The sequence below is a fragment of the Erinaceus europaeus genome, chromosome 12, assembly GCF_950295315.1.
Source record: "Erinaceus europaeus chromosome 12, mEriEur2.1, whole genome shotgun sequence".
NCBI lineage: Eukaryota > Metazoa > Chordata > Mammalia > Eulipotyphla > Erinaceidae > Erinaceus > Erinaceus europaeus.
Genome location: NC_080173.1, coordinates 12,916,880 through 12,934,771, shown reverse-complemented (window position 1 = coordinate 12,934,771; position 17,892 = coordinate 12,916,880). Strand labels below are relative to the sequence as shown.

General features: G+C 51.6%; 1 protein-coding gene and 1 long non-coding RNA gene across 7 annotated transcripts in view; one reads left to right on the top strand and one right to left on the bottom strand.

The window, feature by feature from the left end:
• The window catches only part of RNF157 (ring finger protein 157), a 107,505-nt gene extending 90,505 nt beyond the window's left edge, over nucleotides 1-17,000 (top strand). Inside the window, exons 13-20 of one of the 6 annotated variants that reach the window (XM_060202802.1) lie at nucleotides 1,195-1,303; nucleotides 4,647-4,758; nucleotides 5,311-5,498; nucleotides 5,714-5,779; nucleotides 6,590-6,638; nucleotides 8,359-8,382; nucleotides 12,564-12,604; nucleotides 14,399-17,000. In XM_060202802.1, the coding sequence (XP_060058785.1) occupies nucleotides 1,195-1,303; nucleotides 4,647-4,758; nucleotides 5,311-5,498; nucleotides 5,714-5,779; nucleotides 6,590-6,638; nucleotides 8,359-8,382; nucleotides 12,564-12,604 (589 nt within the window). In that variant the 3' untranslated portion in view covers nucleotides 14,399-17,000. Of the gene's footprint in view, nucleotides 1-1,194; nucleotides 1,304-4,646; nucleotides 4,759-5,310; nucleotides 5,499-5,713; nucleotides 5,780-6,589; nucleotides 6,639-8,358; nucleotides 8,470-12,563; nucleotides 12,605-14,398 lie in introns of all 6 variants that reach the window. The other 5 variants (XM_060202799.1, XM_060202800.1, XM_060202801.1 and 2 more) reach the window with 5 other exon arrangements.
• Nucleotides 1,285-17,784, bottom strand: LOC132541844 (uncharacterized). Its single transcript, XR_009552935.1, has 3 exons — nucleotides 17,540-17,784; nucleotides 9,630-9,848; nucleotides 1,285-1,418 (listed from the first exon to the last, which is right to left on the bottom strand). It is a non-coding gene; the product is annotated as an uncharacterized LOC132541844 (long non-coding RNA).
• Between the last annotated feature and the right edge of the window lie 108 nt (nucleotides 17,785-17,892).

Below are 17,892 nucleotides of genomic sequence, written 5' to 3'. Positions count from 1 at the left end.
CCACCTCTACGTAGTCTCCCCAGCCCAATTTTTTTTTCATTCTTTCATTTCTCTGAGAGGGGGAAGGAGAGAGAGACAGAAGGAGAGGTAGCACAACACCACCCCGTCACCCAGGGAGCTCCCCCAGCGCAGTGCTCCCAGTGGGGACAGAGCTTCAGGGTGGCGTCTCACACACAGCAAGGCGTGTGCTCTGCTGGGTGGACAGTCTCCTACCCTCCTCTCAAGCATTGAGCCCAACAGAGTGCAAGCTGTAAGGCGTTTTGTGTGGCAGAGTAAAAAAGTGTGCTTAGTAGGTGGGAACGTTAAGACCCTAAAATGTCAGTGTTTATGTGGGTGGGGTGTTTGTTTGCTTTTTGGGGGGGAGACAGGGGCAGGGGTTACCTCACATGTTCAGATACCAGTTACTGAAGGAGCTAAAGGTAAAACTTAAATTTTCTAACACCTGAAGAGGTCTTAGCCCCTTCCTGGTGACCTCTCCCACCTGCTAGTCCTCTTTCAACTTTGGGATTCCCCTTGTGGTCCCCCTCAGTCCTCTTCTTCCCATAAAGTCTTGCTCATAAGTATACAGCACCTTCCTTCTTAGTTATCCCCCACCCTTTTTTTTAAGTTTATTTTATTTTATTTTATTTATTTTTTCCCTTTTGTTGCCCTTGTTGTTTTATTGTTGTAGTTATTATTGTTGTTGTCATTGTTGGATAGGACAGAGAGAAATGGAGAGAGTGAGGGGAAGACAGAGGGGGAGAGAAAGATAGACACCTGCAGACCTGCTTCACCGCCTGTGAAGCGACTCCCCTGCAGGTGGGGAGCCAGAGTTCAAACCAGGATCCTTATGCCGGTCTTTGTGCTTTGCGCCACCTGCGCTTAGCCCGCTGCACTACAGCCCGACTCCCCCTTTTCTTTTTTTTTTAACTCAGAGCTGAGCGGTGAACCTAAGCCTTCATGTGTGTACTGTACTGTTATGTCACCTCCCTGGCCCAGTTTTTATTCTATGTCTTGAAAAAGCAAGAGTTAACCACTCATGATGGAGTTCCTTTGGTGCTGTCCATGGTGCTCCCTTATGGTGTCAGGGATTAAGCCCAGGCCTCAAGCAATAGAGGGCATATGCTGTACCCACCAAGCCACCTCCCAAGCCCCTGACAGTTTCCTTCTTAAATGGATATTGGCTACAAATGCTTTCTCTTGGGACTTCTTCAGGTCCATTTCCCAGAATTCCTCTGTGCTGCATGAAGAGGAAGATGAACGCTCCTGCAGTGAATCTGAGACGCACCTCTCCCAGCAGCCGTCAGCCCAGCATCTTGGAGAGGTAGTGTACATTCTCGTCCTTCTCTTTCTTGGGTGTTAGGCTCCGGCTCTGTCTGCCCATCTGCAAGCCCCTTTAGCAGGAGCTGCTTGTCCATCTAGTAGGTGCAGCTCGAACACTGTCAGAGAGAGCACAAAGGTTCCTTTAGGTTAATCCTTTGAATAAAATATTAAGCCCTTGGGAACATAGATCCACCTGCCAACATCCATGTCCAATGGAGAATCAGTTGCAAAAGCCAGAACTCCCACCTTCTCTACCCCCAGAAGAATTTGGCCCATATTCCCCGAGGGGGAAAAATGACAGAGGAAGATGACCAGAGGGCTCTGAACTCCAACTCCACTGGGACCTGGAGAGAGAAGAGGGGGAAAAAGGAAGGATATTTGGAAGTAGTGATAGGTGTAGGTGTGACTATAGTCATAGGGGGGAAAATGTATTAAGTATAGACAGATAATTGTAGAAATAATAGTCAACCCATATCTGCAATCTTGGGAGAACTGCCATAGCTCCCAGTGGAGGGACTGGGGATACAGAACTTGTGGTGTGAATGGCAAGAAATTATACCCCTATTGTCTTATAATTTTGTAAATCAATATTAAGTCACTAATAATATTTAAATAAGTAATAATATATTAAGCCTGTATTATTCACCCAGTACTAATTTATATGCAGCAGGGGAAACTATGAGTCCTTGCCCTTAGGAGTTTATATTCTGAGAGTAGGAGTTGGATGGACACAAAAGACAGGAGGAAAAGTGTAGGGGAAATAACTCAACTGATAGAGCACTGGCCATCTGTGCCCTGAGGCTCCTGGTCCCCAACACCACATGGCCCAGAGTAGTGATAGAGCACTGGCCATCTGTGCCCTGAGGCTCCTGGTCCCCAACACCACATGGCCCAGAGTGGTGATAGAGCACTGGCCATCTGTGCCCTGAGGCTCCTGGTCCCCAACACCACATGGCCCAGAGTGGTGATAGAACACTGGCCATCTGTGCCCTGAGGCTCCTGGTCCCCAACACCACATGGCCCAGAGTGGTGATAGAACACTGGCCATCTGTGCCCTGAGGCTCCTGGTCCCCAACACCACATGGCCCAGAGTGGTGATAGAGCACTGGCCATCTGTGCCCTGAGGCTCCTGGTCCCCAACACCACATGGCCCAGAGTGGTGATAGAGCACTGGCCATCTGTGCCCTGAGGCTCCTGGTCCCCAACACCACATGGCCCAGAGTGGTGATAGAACACTGGCCATCTGTGCCCTGAGGCTCCTGGTCCCCAACACCACATGGCCCAGAGTGGTGATAGAGCACTGGCCATCTGTGCCCTGAGGCTCCTGGTCCCCAACACCACATGGCCCAGAGTGGTGATAGAACACTGGCCATCTGTGCCCTGAGGCTCCTGGTCCCCAACACCACATGGCCTAGAGTGGTGCTCTGGCTTGTCTCTCCTTCTCTCTACTTCGCGTGAAACTCTCTCTCATATGTAATACATAAAATAAATATTTTGCAAACCAATTAAAAAGAAATGTGTGTCTAGATAGAACTGGGAACCGTATGGCAGATGGGGTGAGAGAAGGAGTATGGAGTTTAGAGGTAGGGGCTGCCGGCTTTAAAAAAAAAGTGTTGGGTGGTGGTACACCCAGTTAAGTACACACACTACCATACAGAAGGACCTGGGTTTGAGCCCCGGCCCCCCCTCCCCCGCAGAGGAGACACTTCATGAGCTGCGAAGCAGGTCTGCAGTTGTCTCACTTTTCTCTCTCCCTATCTCCTCCGCCCCTCTCAGTTTCCGTCTGTCCTATCTAATAAAAATAGGGGAGGAAAAAAAATGGCTACAGGAGTAGTCGGGTGGTAGCACATGTGGCACAAAGTGCAAGGACTGGCTTAAGGATCCTGGTTCGAGCTTCCGGCTCCCCACCTGCAGGGGGGTCACTTCACAGGCAGTGAAGCAGGTCTGCAGGTGTCTATCTTTCCCCCTCTCTGTCTTCCCCTCCTCTCTCCATTTTTCTCTGTCCTATCTAACAATGACGACATCAATAACAACAACAATAATAACTACAACAACAATGAAAAACAACAAGGGCAACAAAAGGGAAAATAAATAAATATTAAAATTAAAAAATAATAAATGGATTCATAGTACAGGCACCAAGCCCCAGCAATAACCCTGGTGGCAAGAAGAAGAAGAAGGGGAAGGAGAAGGAGAAGGAGAAAAAGAAAGATGTGGAAGAGAATGTAGAATATGCAGATGCCTGGGAAGAGAGGTTCTATTCACGGGAAGTGCAGGCAGCAAACCCCAGGGCTGTGTGGGAGTCACTGTGCAGAAATGGGGTGGCGGGGGGAGGTTGCCACCACAGCATCCCTCACAGACTATTCCAGAAGTCAGAGGCACCTCCTCTCAGTGAGGGGATGAACCAGACAGTGGAGCAGTCAGAGGTGACAGAGTGGATTTTGACCTTCAAGCTCATGTTCCCTGCAGACAGGACACTTACCTGAACCACAAGGTCTCTGGACAGAGGGTTTCTCGGGAAGTATTTGCTGAAGGGATGAATGAAATAATGAATAACTTTTAGCTACAGAAAACTAAGTGCTGAAGTAGAGATGGCAAAGCTGTCATGAGAGGAGGAGGCCAGAAAACATGCTGCGGAGGAGGAGCATTTGAGTCTAGTTGTGTTGGAAACATTACAGTTGGGAGGAACAGTACAAATCATGGCACAAAGTTGGGGATCCTAGTGGGTGGGTGGTCACTGAGAGCCCGGCTTCAGGAAGACATCATTGAGGGCAGGGTCCGACACGGGGACATCCTGGAGGAGAGACCAAGGGAGTCATAGGCTCGTGCCTCTGCCTGAAATGGGGCACTGATCTTGTGTTTCGGAGGGCAGAGCAGGGTTTCTGGAGTGCATTGTGGGTGCTGAGCTCCTGTTTGTGTCGCTGGATTGAGCTGGAATGAGTCCAGCAGTAAGTGGACATGCCCGGCAGGCAGTGAGGCCTCTGCTGGTTATGTATTCTTTCCCTTCAGAAGGAAAGCTGCTTATAACCCTGGGGAGACCTGGGGTGTTCCTGTGTCACAGCTGCTGAGTGACCTGTGTCACCGGAGCTGCAGTCTTTGTGTGGCCAACAGATGCTGTCCCTCAGCAGACTGCGCTGACTAAAGCTGGCACCTCCCCTGGGAGACAGCTCCGGGCGAGGCTGGAGGGAACCCGCCTGTCTCCACACACTGCTAGCTCTCACAGAGGCCTCGGGCCCTCCTGGTGCCCCCCTTCTTCCTCCTAATCCGGGTTACAGCCCCCTGACACCCTTCCTCTGGTATGTATGACCTGTGCTCACTGCCTTACCCTCTGTGTCTTCCCCTAGGAGTGTGGTGTCACTCCAGAAAGTGAGAACCTTACAATGTCATCTTCAGGAGCCATTGACCAGTCGTCTTGCACTGGGACGCCTCTCTCCTCCACCATTTCCTCCCCAGAAGGTATGTGGGGGGGGGGGGGGACAGGGGATAGTCCCACATTCTTCCCCTTGGCCTAGGCCACAGAGCTCCTTGTAGTTCCCCAAGAAATGACCTGGGGCAGCAAGTGAACAATACCTAGACTGCAGGACTAGCAGAGGACAAAGCACAGCTGTCTTACGTCTGAACTAAGAGAGAATCACTCACCCCATTTGGTCCCAGGCCTGTAGATGGAAGGTTTCCCTTCAACAGTGTCACAGAGAAGAAGCAAATCCCTCTCCTTGAGATTGATCTCTGGGGTCTGAACTGTAAAGGAGCAGAACTTGAAAAGACTAAAAATCTAAACCCCTGATATGACCAGGATGTAGCCCAGTGGTAGAGTACATGCCTTCTAGCTTTGAGGCTCTGGATTCAGCCCCTAGTGCCCAGAAATAATTAATTAAGCCCTTGTACATGAAGGCAAGGGAAAGCCTCAATAATCTTAGTGAAGGCAGGGAGCTCTATTCCTTATCTAGTTCCTAAGAAGAGGAAGCAGACCTGACCTCTATGTCCTTCCTTCCACTCCTCCCTCCAAAGACCCTGCCAGCAGCAGTCTGGCCCAGTCGGTCATGTCCATGGTGTCCTCCCAAAGCCAGCACTCCCAGATCAGCACTGACACCGTCTCCTCTATGTCTGGCTCCTACATTGCTCCGGGCACTGAAGAGGAGGGAGAAGCCCTCCCCTCTCCTCTGGCTGCCAGCAGGGCCCCCTCAGAAGAAGGAGAGGTGAGCTTGGGGCTTTGGGATGTCCGTGCTGCTCTGTGCCCTGCACATGTGTCCCAAGGGGTTAGGGCCAAGGTCTTCAGAAGGAAGGAGGGCCTCAGAAAGCCAGGAGCAGGGCACGTCATGGGAGCCCCCTCAGATTCCACTCCACCCGGAGTCCTGAGGTGCCTCGAGTTGGGTGGGAGAGCAGTGGTGTCTTGACGGCTGTGGTTCTTCAGCAGATGATGCCAGTGGTGTCTCCAGACCGCAACTTTGTTGGACCCGCTGAAGAGCAGGATGCAGAGGTAACACAGAGGCAGCAGCCAATCAGCAGCAAGCTGTCCCTTTGCACAAAGGGACCCACGGGGGGGGGGGGGGGGCATCCTTCAGAGCTGGAGCAGAGGAAGCGCGACTGTGCGCTCTAGCCTGTCGCTGCAGTCTGATTAGCAGCAGGTGCTGCTGTCGGTGCAGCAAACATGGAGTGAGTTCAGGGACTCTTCCAGTCAGACCTGGGCTTTGAAAATGAGCCCTTCCTCCACCTAGTGTTTACACAGGATGACAACGTCACAGGCATTCCTGGCACTGGGGACACTTGGTTTCTGCCTGTTCCCACACTCTGTACCCACCCAGAAGCCCCTTCAGGTGGGGCAACCAGGAGTGCCCTGATGGAGAGGAGTGCAGGAAGTGTCTGAGCTGCCCAGCTCAGTGAGGACCCTGGACCCTTTTCTTGAGTTCACTACTCTCAAAGGAGCACCAGTACCAGTAATGGGTTTGCTATCCTAAGGGACTTCTGAGAGTTTTTACGGCCATTTGACAACTTTTATTTCCGCCATAGAGAAGCATTATAAGTTAAACTATTGCCAAGGCTATCCCCGACATTCCCAGTGACCATCTGTGTCATCTGTGCCTTAGCCTGGTACCTGACAGGCCAGTCTTACCTCGCCAAGCAAAGCCTACCTCAGCTCAGCCTCCCAGGCACCTCAGCCACGGATAAGAAGTGTGTGGTTAGCAAGCCGCCTGAAGTCAGGAAGTGCTGGGATGATGGGCTGTCTCCAGTCCATCTACATAATCACTTAACTGCCTCACAGTCTCATCACACCTTCCCTCTGTCCTAGGGAAATGACGTCATAGAAGAGGAGGATGGATCACCCACACAGGAAGATGGTAAAAGACCTGGTCTTTTGCTCCCTTTTACTGTAGTTCTTTCCTTTATAGACTTAAAAGGTACAGAGGGGCACTGGTCTAACCTGGGGGAGCCATACTCCACTGTGTGACTGTTGGGAAAGGTGGTCTTGACAGAATATAATCAACACAGGCAGGGTATTTGAGGACCTCTGTGGCCTGCCCAGCTCTTTCTGGAACTCAGAGCTCAGGCCGTCAGGGGGCAGATGCCCTCCAAGGTGCATAGAGTGCTGCTTTTACATCCAGTCCCTCCTGGAGCTTCTTGGGCAGCTCCCACACCTGCCTTCCTGCTTCAGCCTCTCAGCTGAGTCCCACCAAACTACTCCAGTAGCCCTGGGTTTTAGCAGCCACAACTAAACAGTCGCCTCCATTTGGCAACAAGGACTATTAGACTGTCGGCTGGGTTCTGTGTCAGCAACAACAGCTGAGTGTTCAGAGGAGCCCGCGGCACAGTGAGGTGTTGGCCAAAGGACATTAAGCTGCCTAGTATGGACAGGTGTCTTGCAGGCTTTCTTAACACCTTATCTTTATCACAATTCACACCTCAGTAACATCTTCAGTTGGAAGAACTTTGTTTCTATCAAGGTCAGAAGAGATGGAATGATGTGTAGAGGAAGTAGAAAGACAGGGTGGGATGGGGACCATCACACCCAAGAATGGAAACCACAAGTTCCAGGAGCTGGTGTGTCTTCCCTCTGCTGCTCTGAGGTGTGTCCCCCAGAAGGCCACCTCCAAAGCACACCTGGACCCCAGCTGGATGCAGATGTCATCCAAGTCGCTTCTGCTTTAGCGCTGGCCATTGCTTGGGCAGTTCCAGGGGTTGTGCATGCAAGTTTGGGCCACTCTCGCCTGGCCAAGTGGCCCTGAAGGAGGGGCTGGGAGCTTCACACTCGGTTGATGTCATCAGTGCTCCAGGCTCCCAAGTAGTTCCTTATGAATCCCCCCCCCCCATAGAATCTTTGCTCCTAAAAAAGTGCAGGGTGGGGCTAGTGGTTTCAGTCTGACTTTCCAGTAGATTATGTTTTCTTCTTTCCCTCCCACTAAGAAAAGAAAGTTGGGAGGGGGAACTTGGGGGAGGGAGAGCTTATAAACCTTTCCCCTTCTCATACATGTCTGTAGGTTTCTGTCCGGTCGCTTAAAACATATGCAAAGTGGCAAGTTGTCGGCACAAATCATCCTCCTGTGAATGTAGCGATTCTGATTTGATCAGCTAAATTCTGTGACCTAAGACAGTTCATCATTTGATACATTTATCACTTGGCAGAGCCTTGTGCTCATAAACACACCAGCATGCTCTCACACACACAGTAGAAGCAGGGTACCCTCACTCCTGGTTCTCTCTGGCTTTCCCCAGCCAGACTCCCCTTAGCCTTGTCTCCGACCCAGCTCTATGGCTGGGCGATAGTTATCTATGAAGCCCAAGTTCCATCTCCAGTGGGTCCCCAGTGGTCGTATCCACCACAGAATAGTAACTGGACAGGCACCAGTTAGGGAGATAGGCAGGATTTCGTGAGAACACCAAACATGCCCACACAATCTGATTCCTTTTTTGTCCACTCTTTACCCACTTAATTATTGTCATTTTTTTAACATATGATTTTATTTTTTTTGTCTCCATCCTTAAGACTTTTATTTTTAAGGACAGCAAAGCAGAGAAAAAAATACAGCCAGCCCCTCTCTAACTGCATTCACTCCGTTACAGGCCAGAGGACATGCGCATTTCTAGGTATGGAGTGTGACAATAACAATGACTTTGACATCGCAAGCGTGAAAGCACTGGACAATAAGCTGTGCTCTGAGGTCTGCTTACCCGGTGAGTGGCAGTCTGCTGAACATGAACTTGGTGGGAGACGCTCCCCTGCTCACACCCCTGCCCTCACCCTGGGACTCCCCTCTCCTGCCCTGCAGTTCCTGCAAGAAGGCTTGGGCTGTGCTAAGAGGCTAGAAGCCAACTGCTGAAAGGACACAGGAGGCCTCAGAGAACCCCCAAGCTTTGCTCTCTGACTGAGAACGTTAGGGCAGGAAGACAGGAGCATAGGGCCCTCTCTTCTGTCATGGCCTGACCAGCCCCCTCCATCACGATCTTGCGGATCCCATGGCAGGTGGTCTGGTCTTGCCATCAACAGGACAAGCAAGGCAACTATCACTCTTCAGAGGGCTCAGAAATGTAGCCTGAACCCTAGATAAGGGAACCCAGACCCACCCTCTCCAGAAGGAGCATGTTTAGCTTAGGACCAGGGGAAAACTTGCACAGCCAGTGACTCTGATCCAGTGAGCTTTGGGGTGCCAGTTGCAATGGACTTTTTAATTTGGATCCCAAAGGGAAGGCCTAGGGTCAAAGACAACTATGCTCTGGGGAGCTCTAACTTTAATTTGGACCAGGGCTTCAACTTGCCCCTTAGTGCTTCTCATAATGCTGAGCTGACTCTAGGAGAATGAATGCCCTGTGTTTAATCACACTGTAAGCACTCTGTCCTCCTCCTCCGTGCACTCAGTCAGGGGCTCCACAAAGCACTTGTCTAACGCCAAGTCATGTCCGAGTAGATTAGGTCGAAATGGCCCCTCTTGCTCTCCTAAACACACCTGATGTTATTCAGCTTCAGGGCAGCCACATCACGGGTCCAGTGCTTTACTCGCTCAGCGAAGTGGCTAGAGGCTTCAGAGGGACACAGCCTCCAGTGGTTGCCACTCTCCATCAGCCTGGGAGAAACCTGGGTCCCCACACAGGATGTGGGAGTTCTCAGGAGAGCTTTCTCCAGCCCTTCAAAGGGCTCTGTCACTTCCTGTTTATTAATAGTTTGTCCTGAAGATCCAGCCCGGGTCTCTTAATCGCCATCAAGGCCAAAAAAGGCAATGTCAGCCCACCTTCCTCTCACGCCTGGTGACGGAGGAGGGAATGCTGGCCTGCTCAGGTCCCGACCTGAGCTGCTGGGGTCCAGGGGATACTTCACTCCCTGCCTTCCCACTCCTTACCTTGCTTCTGTCTGTCCATTTGTTTCTCACATCTTTTTGCCCAGTGTGAATCTGTCTGTCTGGTTTGTTTATTTTTCAATTCATCCATGTTATCCAGACTTCGTATGAAAGTTCATGTTCACTCCGTGCCAACACTGTCCTCCCTGGCCATGCTGTGCCCTGACATTAAGCTTGCTGGGCGTGCGCACGTCTGAGGGGCTCTTGCTCAGCTTTCCATTCCTAATTAAAAAAAAAAAAAAAAAAAAAAAACAACCTGTGAGAAAACATTAACACCTGTTCCACAAAAATGGGGAAGCTCTACAGCAAGGGTCCTGGGGAGGACTTGTTTGGAATCAGTCTTCAGACACTAGGAAAGAGGACATCTCTGCCCTTCATCTGCTGGCTGTTCTCTCGTTTGGTTTCGAGAGAGAGAGTTTTCCTCAAGGGGCTTCCAGCCCTCCCCCGTTTTGACAGAGGAAGCTGTTGGAAGTGGCTTCGGCTCATCATGCCTGTGGAAACTATGCATTCCTTCCACTTCTTCCTCTTCCTAACTCCCTCCAGCCAGCCAGCTTGTTGGTATTTATTCTGCTTGTGGGGCTGTATAAGGGGGAGCGAGACAGAGAGGAAAGGGAGAAACCTGGGGTTCCTTATGGCCACCTCTGGGGCTAATCTGAGTCCATATTTCAGGCCAGATGTGAAACTAGCACCGGTGCCAATGATCAGAAAAGGGAGTCAGGTCCAAGCGTGAGGTGCGCTCACCATTGGGCCCTCACCAGAATGCTCCAGGGGCCTTAGAGGAGAGAGGCCATGCATCTGATCTCCTGGTAGAGTGTTTCTTTGGTTCTGCCAGTAGTGCCACACTGTTAGCACAGTGCTTAGGAACATTCTGGAAGTGTCTGCCAGCTTAGTGACAGGAGTGTCCAGTGGATTGAATAGACCCGTTTACACTCAGCTCTCAGCCCAGACTCCATCCTGTGACAGGAGTGTCAGAGAACCGGCTTGGCTTCTCTCTCTTCTGAACCCTCTGTTGAGTGTTGCCCTCTCTCAGGGATACTTTTCCTTTAGGGAGGGTTGCCAGCGTCACCGCTGGTCATGGGGACCCTGCTTGCCTCACCTCTCTCCTCAGAAGTTTCTGGACCCCGGTGAAAGATTCTCAAAGGAAGTAATTAAGTGGACAGTGTAGTAAGCACAGTAGAATAACAAGATCAGACTGGGACAGTATAGTTGCAAGTGATTTGATGGCATATCACATGCATGGATGGTATGATGGAAGTCAGGGACCACAATAATGATGTGAAAAGTCTCCAGGGAGCATATGTTATGGAAAAACATAAAGTTAATGTAGCCAAGGGTTGAACACAGAGTCTCAGACATGTGAGGGTACTGAGGCACCTCCCCAGCCTATATATGTGTGTATATATAAATATATATATATAATTTAAGTTTGCCACTAGAGTTACCACTGGGACTTAATGCCGGCACTACAAATTTACTGCTTCCTACAGCCATTTTCCCCTCCCTCCTTCTCTCTCTCTCTTATCGAATAGGATAGAGAGAAATTGACAGGGGAAGGAGAGATAGAGAGGGAGAGACCTGCTTCACTACTCGTGAAGCGTCACCCCTGCAGGTGGGAAGCAGGGGCTCGAACCTGGGTCCTTATGCATGGTAATGTGTGTGCTCAACCAGGCGCACCACTGGCAGGCCCTCTATATATAAGTTTTAAGACAGTTTCAGGGAACAAACCCATTTCTGGAGCATGTGCCATTATTGCTGATGGATAGGTCTGCCATCCTTGGGCTTCCTTTGCTGCTCTCTATGGTGTTCCCGTGTGGGGCTGGAGAATGAACACAAGGCTTCACTTGTGGTCAGGCATGCACTCTATCCACTCTATCCTGCCTCCCATTAATATTTTTTTAATATTCATTCATGAGAGAAATAGAAAGCCAGAACACTATCCTGACATATGTGACATAGGGATCAAACTCAGGACCTCATGCTCAAAAGTTCAATGCTTTATCCACTATGCCACCTCCCAGGCCACCAAATATTTTTTAATGGTTGCATTGTATAGGCATAGGCGTATTGAGTAAAATCATAAAGTATTTAAGGAGGCCTGAAATTCCATCCATATCCTCTCTTCAAGCCTCATGACCCAAGACTAAGAGGTCTCTAGAAAGCGTACACTTCTTAACACTGAGGAAAGATTGGTTCTCTTTCCCCTGGAGAGACATTTCTACAAGACATTTGATTGTAGCCCTCTAATTAGTGGTCTGGAAGAGGCAAGAAAGGAATGTACAGGATTTCCCTAGATCTGCACCCCAAATCTACCTGAGGCATCTCTTTACCTTCCTGTTTCTGAGTCCCCCCAAATGGGAACTGAGTGGAAAATACCTCTGTCTGTTGCCGTCGAAGGGTTTCAAGCTTATTTACTTATTGCCTCTTTAATGAGAGAGATGCCAGAGTATTTGGCACATCCTCTTCCAGAGCTCAGTCCTGCACTCTGCCCACTGAACCACCTCTCTAGCTACCATCAGAGGGTTGCCAGTCTCCAGGCTTACACTTCCGCCTGAAAGGTGGGCCGGAAGGGGAGTCATTTCTAACATGCCCAGCTCACTTTGCTGAGGACCTGCCCTTTGAGGAGGGAAGCAGAGAGCTGGCAGGACTCCATGGTATCATTTTCTAAGGAAAGAGCCTGTGATCTCTACTCCCTACCCTACACAGTGTATCAAGATGCCAGGGAGTGTAGAGACCAGATCTGAGGCCTAAAGTCTGTTTCAGAAGGAGCCAGTTTCTGTCCTGGCTAAGGCCTCTAGGGTGGTGGCATCGGTAGCAAGGCCTTTGTGTGAATTTGGTGAGGACTCGCTTTCCAGGCGGCAGTGATGTTTTATTCTGTGCATGCATGTATGTCTTCTCTCTCTTGTTTACCATTTGCTTTTGGTCTTTCCTACTGAACAGCCGCAGTTCCGGAGTCCTGCCCCATAAACATTGAGGAATAGGTATGAGATCTACCAAACTATATCAATGAACAAAAAAGTCATTTTCTTTTGGGGTTCCAAACATAGAAGGCTACAGTATTGCCTTCTGCCCATCTTGTCATACAGAGAGTGCCCCCCTTAGAGGGGAAAAAGCACTTCTGACCCAGGTCTCCAATGCCTGTGCCCCCAGAGAACTGAAAGCCCCAGATTCTGTGTGGGCACAAGAGATCCCTAAGACTTTCTTGTTCCACTCACTTCTCTTCCCCTGGGGTCTTCCTCCTCCCTAACTTGAACCTTAGATGGATGCTCATGCCAGGACATCCGTGGGAAATAAGCAGTTTGTATCCACTTAATGCCACTGCTTCCACCACCAAAGGGTTTCCAGTCTTAGACTGCCTGAGGCTGATCCCAGACTTTTGTGAGTCACCTTCTTCAAACATGAACCCCATGAGCTCAAGAACCACCACCCCCCTAATAGTAGGTTCTGTGCTCCCCAAATGAGTCCCCCCCACCAAAGGCTAAGCACTCACCCTGCCCAGGGGATCTTATAGTCTAATGGGAAAACTGAGTGTGTCATACAGTGTGAGAAGTGGGGTGGTACTACAGGCAATGAGGGGAACACTGTGGAGCTCTCCAGAACTCACTGTGCTGGGGGTCTGTGAAAGGGGGTTATGGGAACTGCAGCTCAGGGGTAAGGGGATTCATAACAGAAGGGCTTGCGGGCAGCCTAAATGAAGCCTGCTCTCAGAGTTCCTCGCTGCTCTGGACAGAGCCAGTCCGAGGAGAGTATGGGGAGCTGCAGGCGAGAGACTGGCTGTCTGGAGAGTATGGGGGACTCCAGGTGAGAGACTGGCTCTCTGGAAGAGAGCTTGGTGGTGGGGGGTGCTGGTAACTAAGCATCCTCCCACATGACAGAGGAGCAAACCCAGGGTCCAAGCGAGGCACCCAGGAATCCAGCAAGTCAGTGATATAAAATGAAGGCTAGGCATTCTGACTGGACTTAGACAGAGGCAGTACAGGCCAGACAGCAAGTGGTGCTGAGCTAGGTGCAGGGCGTGGAGGAGAGAGAAGAACCCGGAGTGTTTCTGGATTCTTTTGCCGGGACAGGATGTTCCTTGTATAGGAGGAGATGGGGTGTGTGTGTGTGTGGGGGGTGATGATGAGTTCAGTAGGTGATACCTGAGGGGACCCAAGGCTCTCAGGCAAGCACCTCCTGGGCTTGGTAACATCAGCCAACAACACCCCACCTCCTGCTGCTGGACTGCTGAAAGTGATGAAAGAGTAGCAGGTGCACAGGAGGGGTGCTAGAGCCACCGCCCACTCCCCTCCCGACCGGCACCCAGCTGGGCAGTGGTCTCTTCCTGCCCTCCCTGGACTCGCAGTGCACTCAGCTCGGGCCTAAGTCAGCACACTCTCCACACCCGTGCCCCCGCCACATCTACCCTAACACACAGGCAAACCTCAAAACCAAATATACACAAACAGTGGATCGCAGGGTGAGGTCACAGGAGTAGGAATGTCCTGTGTGCCTCTCTGTCGGTGGGTCATAGTGACTGTGACTCCTGAGGCCGGAGAAGCACCTGGCCCCACGCCACTCCCCGGTTCTCTCACTCACCGTTTGTGCACATCCAGGAGTGTCAGGACACACAACACACACGCGCGCGCGCGCACACACACGCACGCACACACACACGCACGCACGCACACACACACACCTGCTAGCTGTGCAATCTCCTGTGCTGCCCTGCTGCTGGAGACTCCATCTGGACCTGGCCCAGGGTCTGGCTCCTAAAACCTCCCTTTTCTCTCCCCCAGGAGCCTGGCAGGCCGATGACAACGCTGTCAGTCGCAGGAACATGCGGCGCAGGCGCCTGTCGTCTGGCAGCCTGGAGGACCCAGAGAGCAGACCCTACGTGTGGGGCCCTCTGGCTATCTGAGAGCCCAGCCCAGGGCCTCCCTCCTGTCCCTGCATTCCATCCTGACCTCACTGGACCGCTGACCTCCAGGGCATCCCAGCAAGACACTTGGACACTTTGCCCAGGGGATAGCTGGCTCCTCCTCCCAGCTGCCTCTCCTGCATCCATGATCCCTCCCATCCAGAAGGAAATGGAAATTTCCGTCTCCTTCTGGACTGAAACCACTCCATGAACTGTGGCTCGTGACACCCTTGACAGAGACTCCCTGGAATGTTCCCATCAGCTCCTGTTTATCAGGGGGAGCTGAGATTCACATCTGGTAGTTTCTTAGACATCGGTGTTCTTCTTAGGCGAGAGACCAAGAAGACTCAGTTTGAGGGCCTTCAATACAAATACCCACCCTTCTGGCACTTTTCCTACACATCATAACCAGTGAGAAGCCTTCAGTCTGGGGTGGGACAGGGTGGGGACTGACTCCCCTGAGATGGGAAAGCCATCCTGCACCGTGAGCTTCCTTCCTTTCTTCAAGACTTGAGAAGCAGTGACTGGTTGAAAACAACAGCTCTTGCATTGGGTCACAGGACTGGCCTGTGCCCTGTGTGTCCGCTGAGGAAGGAGACCTCTTGTCTAAGAACCCATAAGTAGGAGGGTTTCTCCTGACCAGGCACATTCAGGAAGGCCTGGGACTCCAGCCTAAGGTGACATCCAGAAACACATCTGTGACCACCGATGTGCTCGGCCCTGTGCCGGGAGCTGTCACATATAATGACATTCCATCTTCACTGTCAGGTGGCTTCTGATCCCACACACCCCCACCCCACCCCCATCACTGTACCCTTCTGTTAGTGGTTGAAAATGTAGGCTGAGAGAGGCATGGGCCAGAGACTCCCAGACGGGTGCCCAAGAGTCCAAGGACAATGGTGGGAAGTGCTGCACAGGACCTGCAGCTGTGGTTCTGGATGTCCCCCAAGTCCCCCCACCCCTGTGCGCCTCAACACTGGCGCTCCCGGCAGATTTCATATGCTACTCCTGATGTCTTTGGAGAAGGTAGTTGTCTGGCAGAGCATGAGAATGGGAAGCAGATTTAGACCCGCTAGGTCCATGAGGCTGGAGTGTGGCAGTCTTAGACCTGGCTTCATTACCCTAGAAGGGCTTCCAGAGCCAGTTCCAAGGCCAGCAGCCTCGAAGAGTCCAGTGCCCAGGGGTCCTGCACCATCGGCATGGTTTACTGGCATTGCTGAGCAGGAGTGACCGTCACACTGCCTCACGACATGGGAAGCTCTTGTCCTGACAGATGTGACATGAGCCAAGCCTGGATCCAAGCCCCCACATCCATCCTCTTAGGATCCTAAAGCAGACTATAGTATTCGTTCTTTTCTTCTACATTCTTGTTTGTTTTTTCCCTAATTTATTCCTACCAGAGGTCTCCAAGCCTGAATGATCCCATCATTCCCAGCAGACTCATTTTTTAATTTTTTTAGAGAGTGAGAGACACTACAGCACTGCTCCGCCACGTGTGAGTTTCCCCAGCAGGTGCTCCCATGTAGTGGCCAGGGGCTCCAACCGGCTCCTTGGACATAGTGAAGTGTGCGTTCAACCCAGTAAGCTAGCTCCTGTCCCCTCCTCCACAATTGCACACCCCCGTTAAGATTTGAATGATGCCCCTCAACCTGATTTCCTGGAAATTTGATCCCCAGAGACACCAGTCGGTGGGGACCCTGTTTTGCCTGGGCTGCAGCACAAAGCCGCTTCCTTTCACAGCAAGTGTGACTCACAGTGTGGTGTCACTGGACATGAAAGCAGTGCAGGTAAACAGTCACCACAGGAGCATAAAGGGAGGACATTCTCTCCGTCCCTTCTGGAGGGTCTATGACACTCCATACTAGGGGTAGGGGCCTATCCAAGGATATAGAAGACCCCACTTCCATAATAAAGACACACCTGACTTAGGGATGGCCCTTCTCTCCTGCTTCCTTCAAACAGTGGATGCCCCTTCCCTCCCTCTCTTCTCTTTGACTCTTTGATAAGCATAATAACTATCACACCCAAACAGGCTGGTCCTCAGCCTGATACATCATCACATCAGAGGTGGTGTTGACCAAGGGGAAATCGGGATGGGGTCCAGCCTCTCACTGGTTGGAAGCCACACCTGATCTGTGTCCCATGGCCTGTGGGTGGCATGGCCGTCAGGCCTTCTCACAGCCTTCCTTCCTTCCCAGCGACATCTATGCCAGGACATCTTACCACAGACCCACATCCTTTCATGGTCTCCCCGGGGGAAATTAGTGCCCTGCCCACCCAATCACTTCACTTTAAGGCCTGCACACCTGCTATAAGCATGTGTGTAAGCGTGAATGTGCACTGTTGCGCTACCATGTGCCCCACCAGCTCCCTGGCCCGGAGTACACTCATGGGTGCGTGACAATGGGGACATCAAGGATGCAATATTTATGGATTGCTGCATGATTCTACAAAATGAAATAAAACTGTTTACAAGGGAAGGAGAGCTCTTAACTGTGCACCTAAGTTATTTGTAAAGGTTTCTGTTCAGCTTTCTCCAGCATGCTATAATTTCCTTACTCTAGAATGTAAGTGGAGAGGTGGAAGCAGGCCAGGGAGAGAAAAGGACATGGTCCTCCTGGGTGGAAGTGGTATGACTTCCAGTTCCTGGGCAGAGGCTGGAATATGGAGTCCTCTCCCCTCCAGTCTCTCCACAGCTCTTAAAACTGGAGAACTCCCAACACTGCAACTCCTCAATAATTGAGCAGTGGCAAAGCTGATGGAGGAGGGAGACTGAGGAAGTGTCAGTCCCTGGTGTCTAACATCAATTGTTCCATGTCACCTAAAAGTTTGACGAAATTGACAGATGACTTATGAAAGTTGGCAAGTTCTGAATTTTTTTTTTCTTTTTTTAACTTAACTCATTGCCTCTGCTTCCTTAGCTCTCTGGAAAGGAATGAGAGCCCTTCCACAAAAGCCTCTGGCTAGGCGGCTTCCAGGATTCCCTGCTGGGCACAGGGCTGGGGGCGCAGTCTCTTACCGACCGGCCTTGGTGTGTCTGAGATGGCGCGGTGGTTGCTGCGGACCCGAGCGGCAGGTGGCATCGGAGAGTCAGACCTGCCAGCGGGCACTGGAGACGACACCCGGGGTCAGGAGAGAAGGACAGGCAGCAGAAAAGCGAGGAAAAGCGGCTGCAGCCCAGAGGAAAGAGCATCCCCAAGCTTAGGGTTCCCGAGCTTGAGCCCGCGCCCAACCTCGATCCCCGCGCGCCGGGCGGGAACGCAGAGCCGCGCGCTGCACGGATCCCTGCGCGCGGCCCTGGGGCGGGAATGCGCGGGGCGGGATGGCGCGAGGGAGCGCGGCAGAAGGAGGCGCTCCAGAGAGACTGGCAGG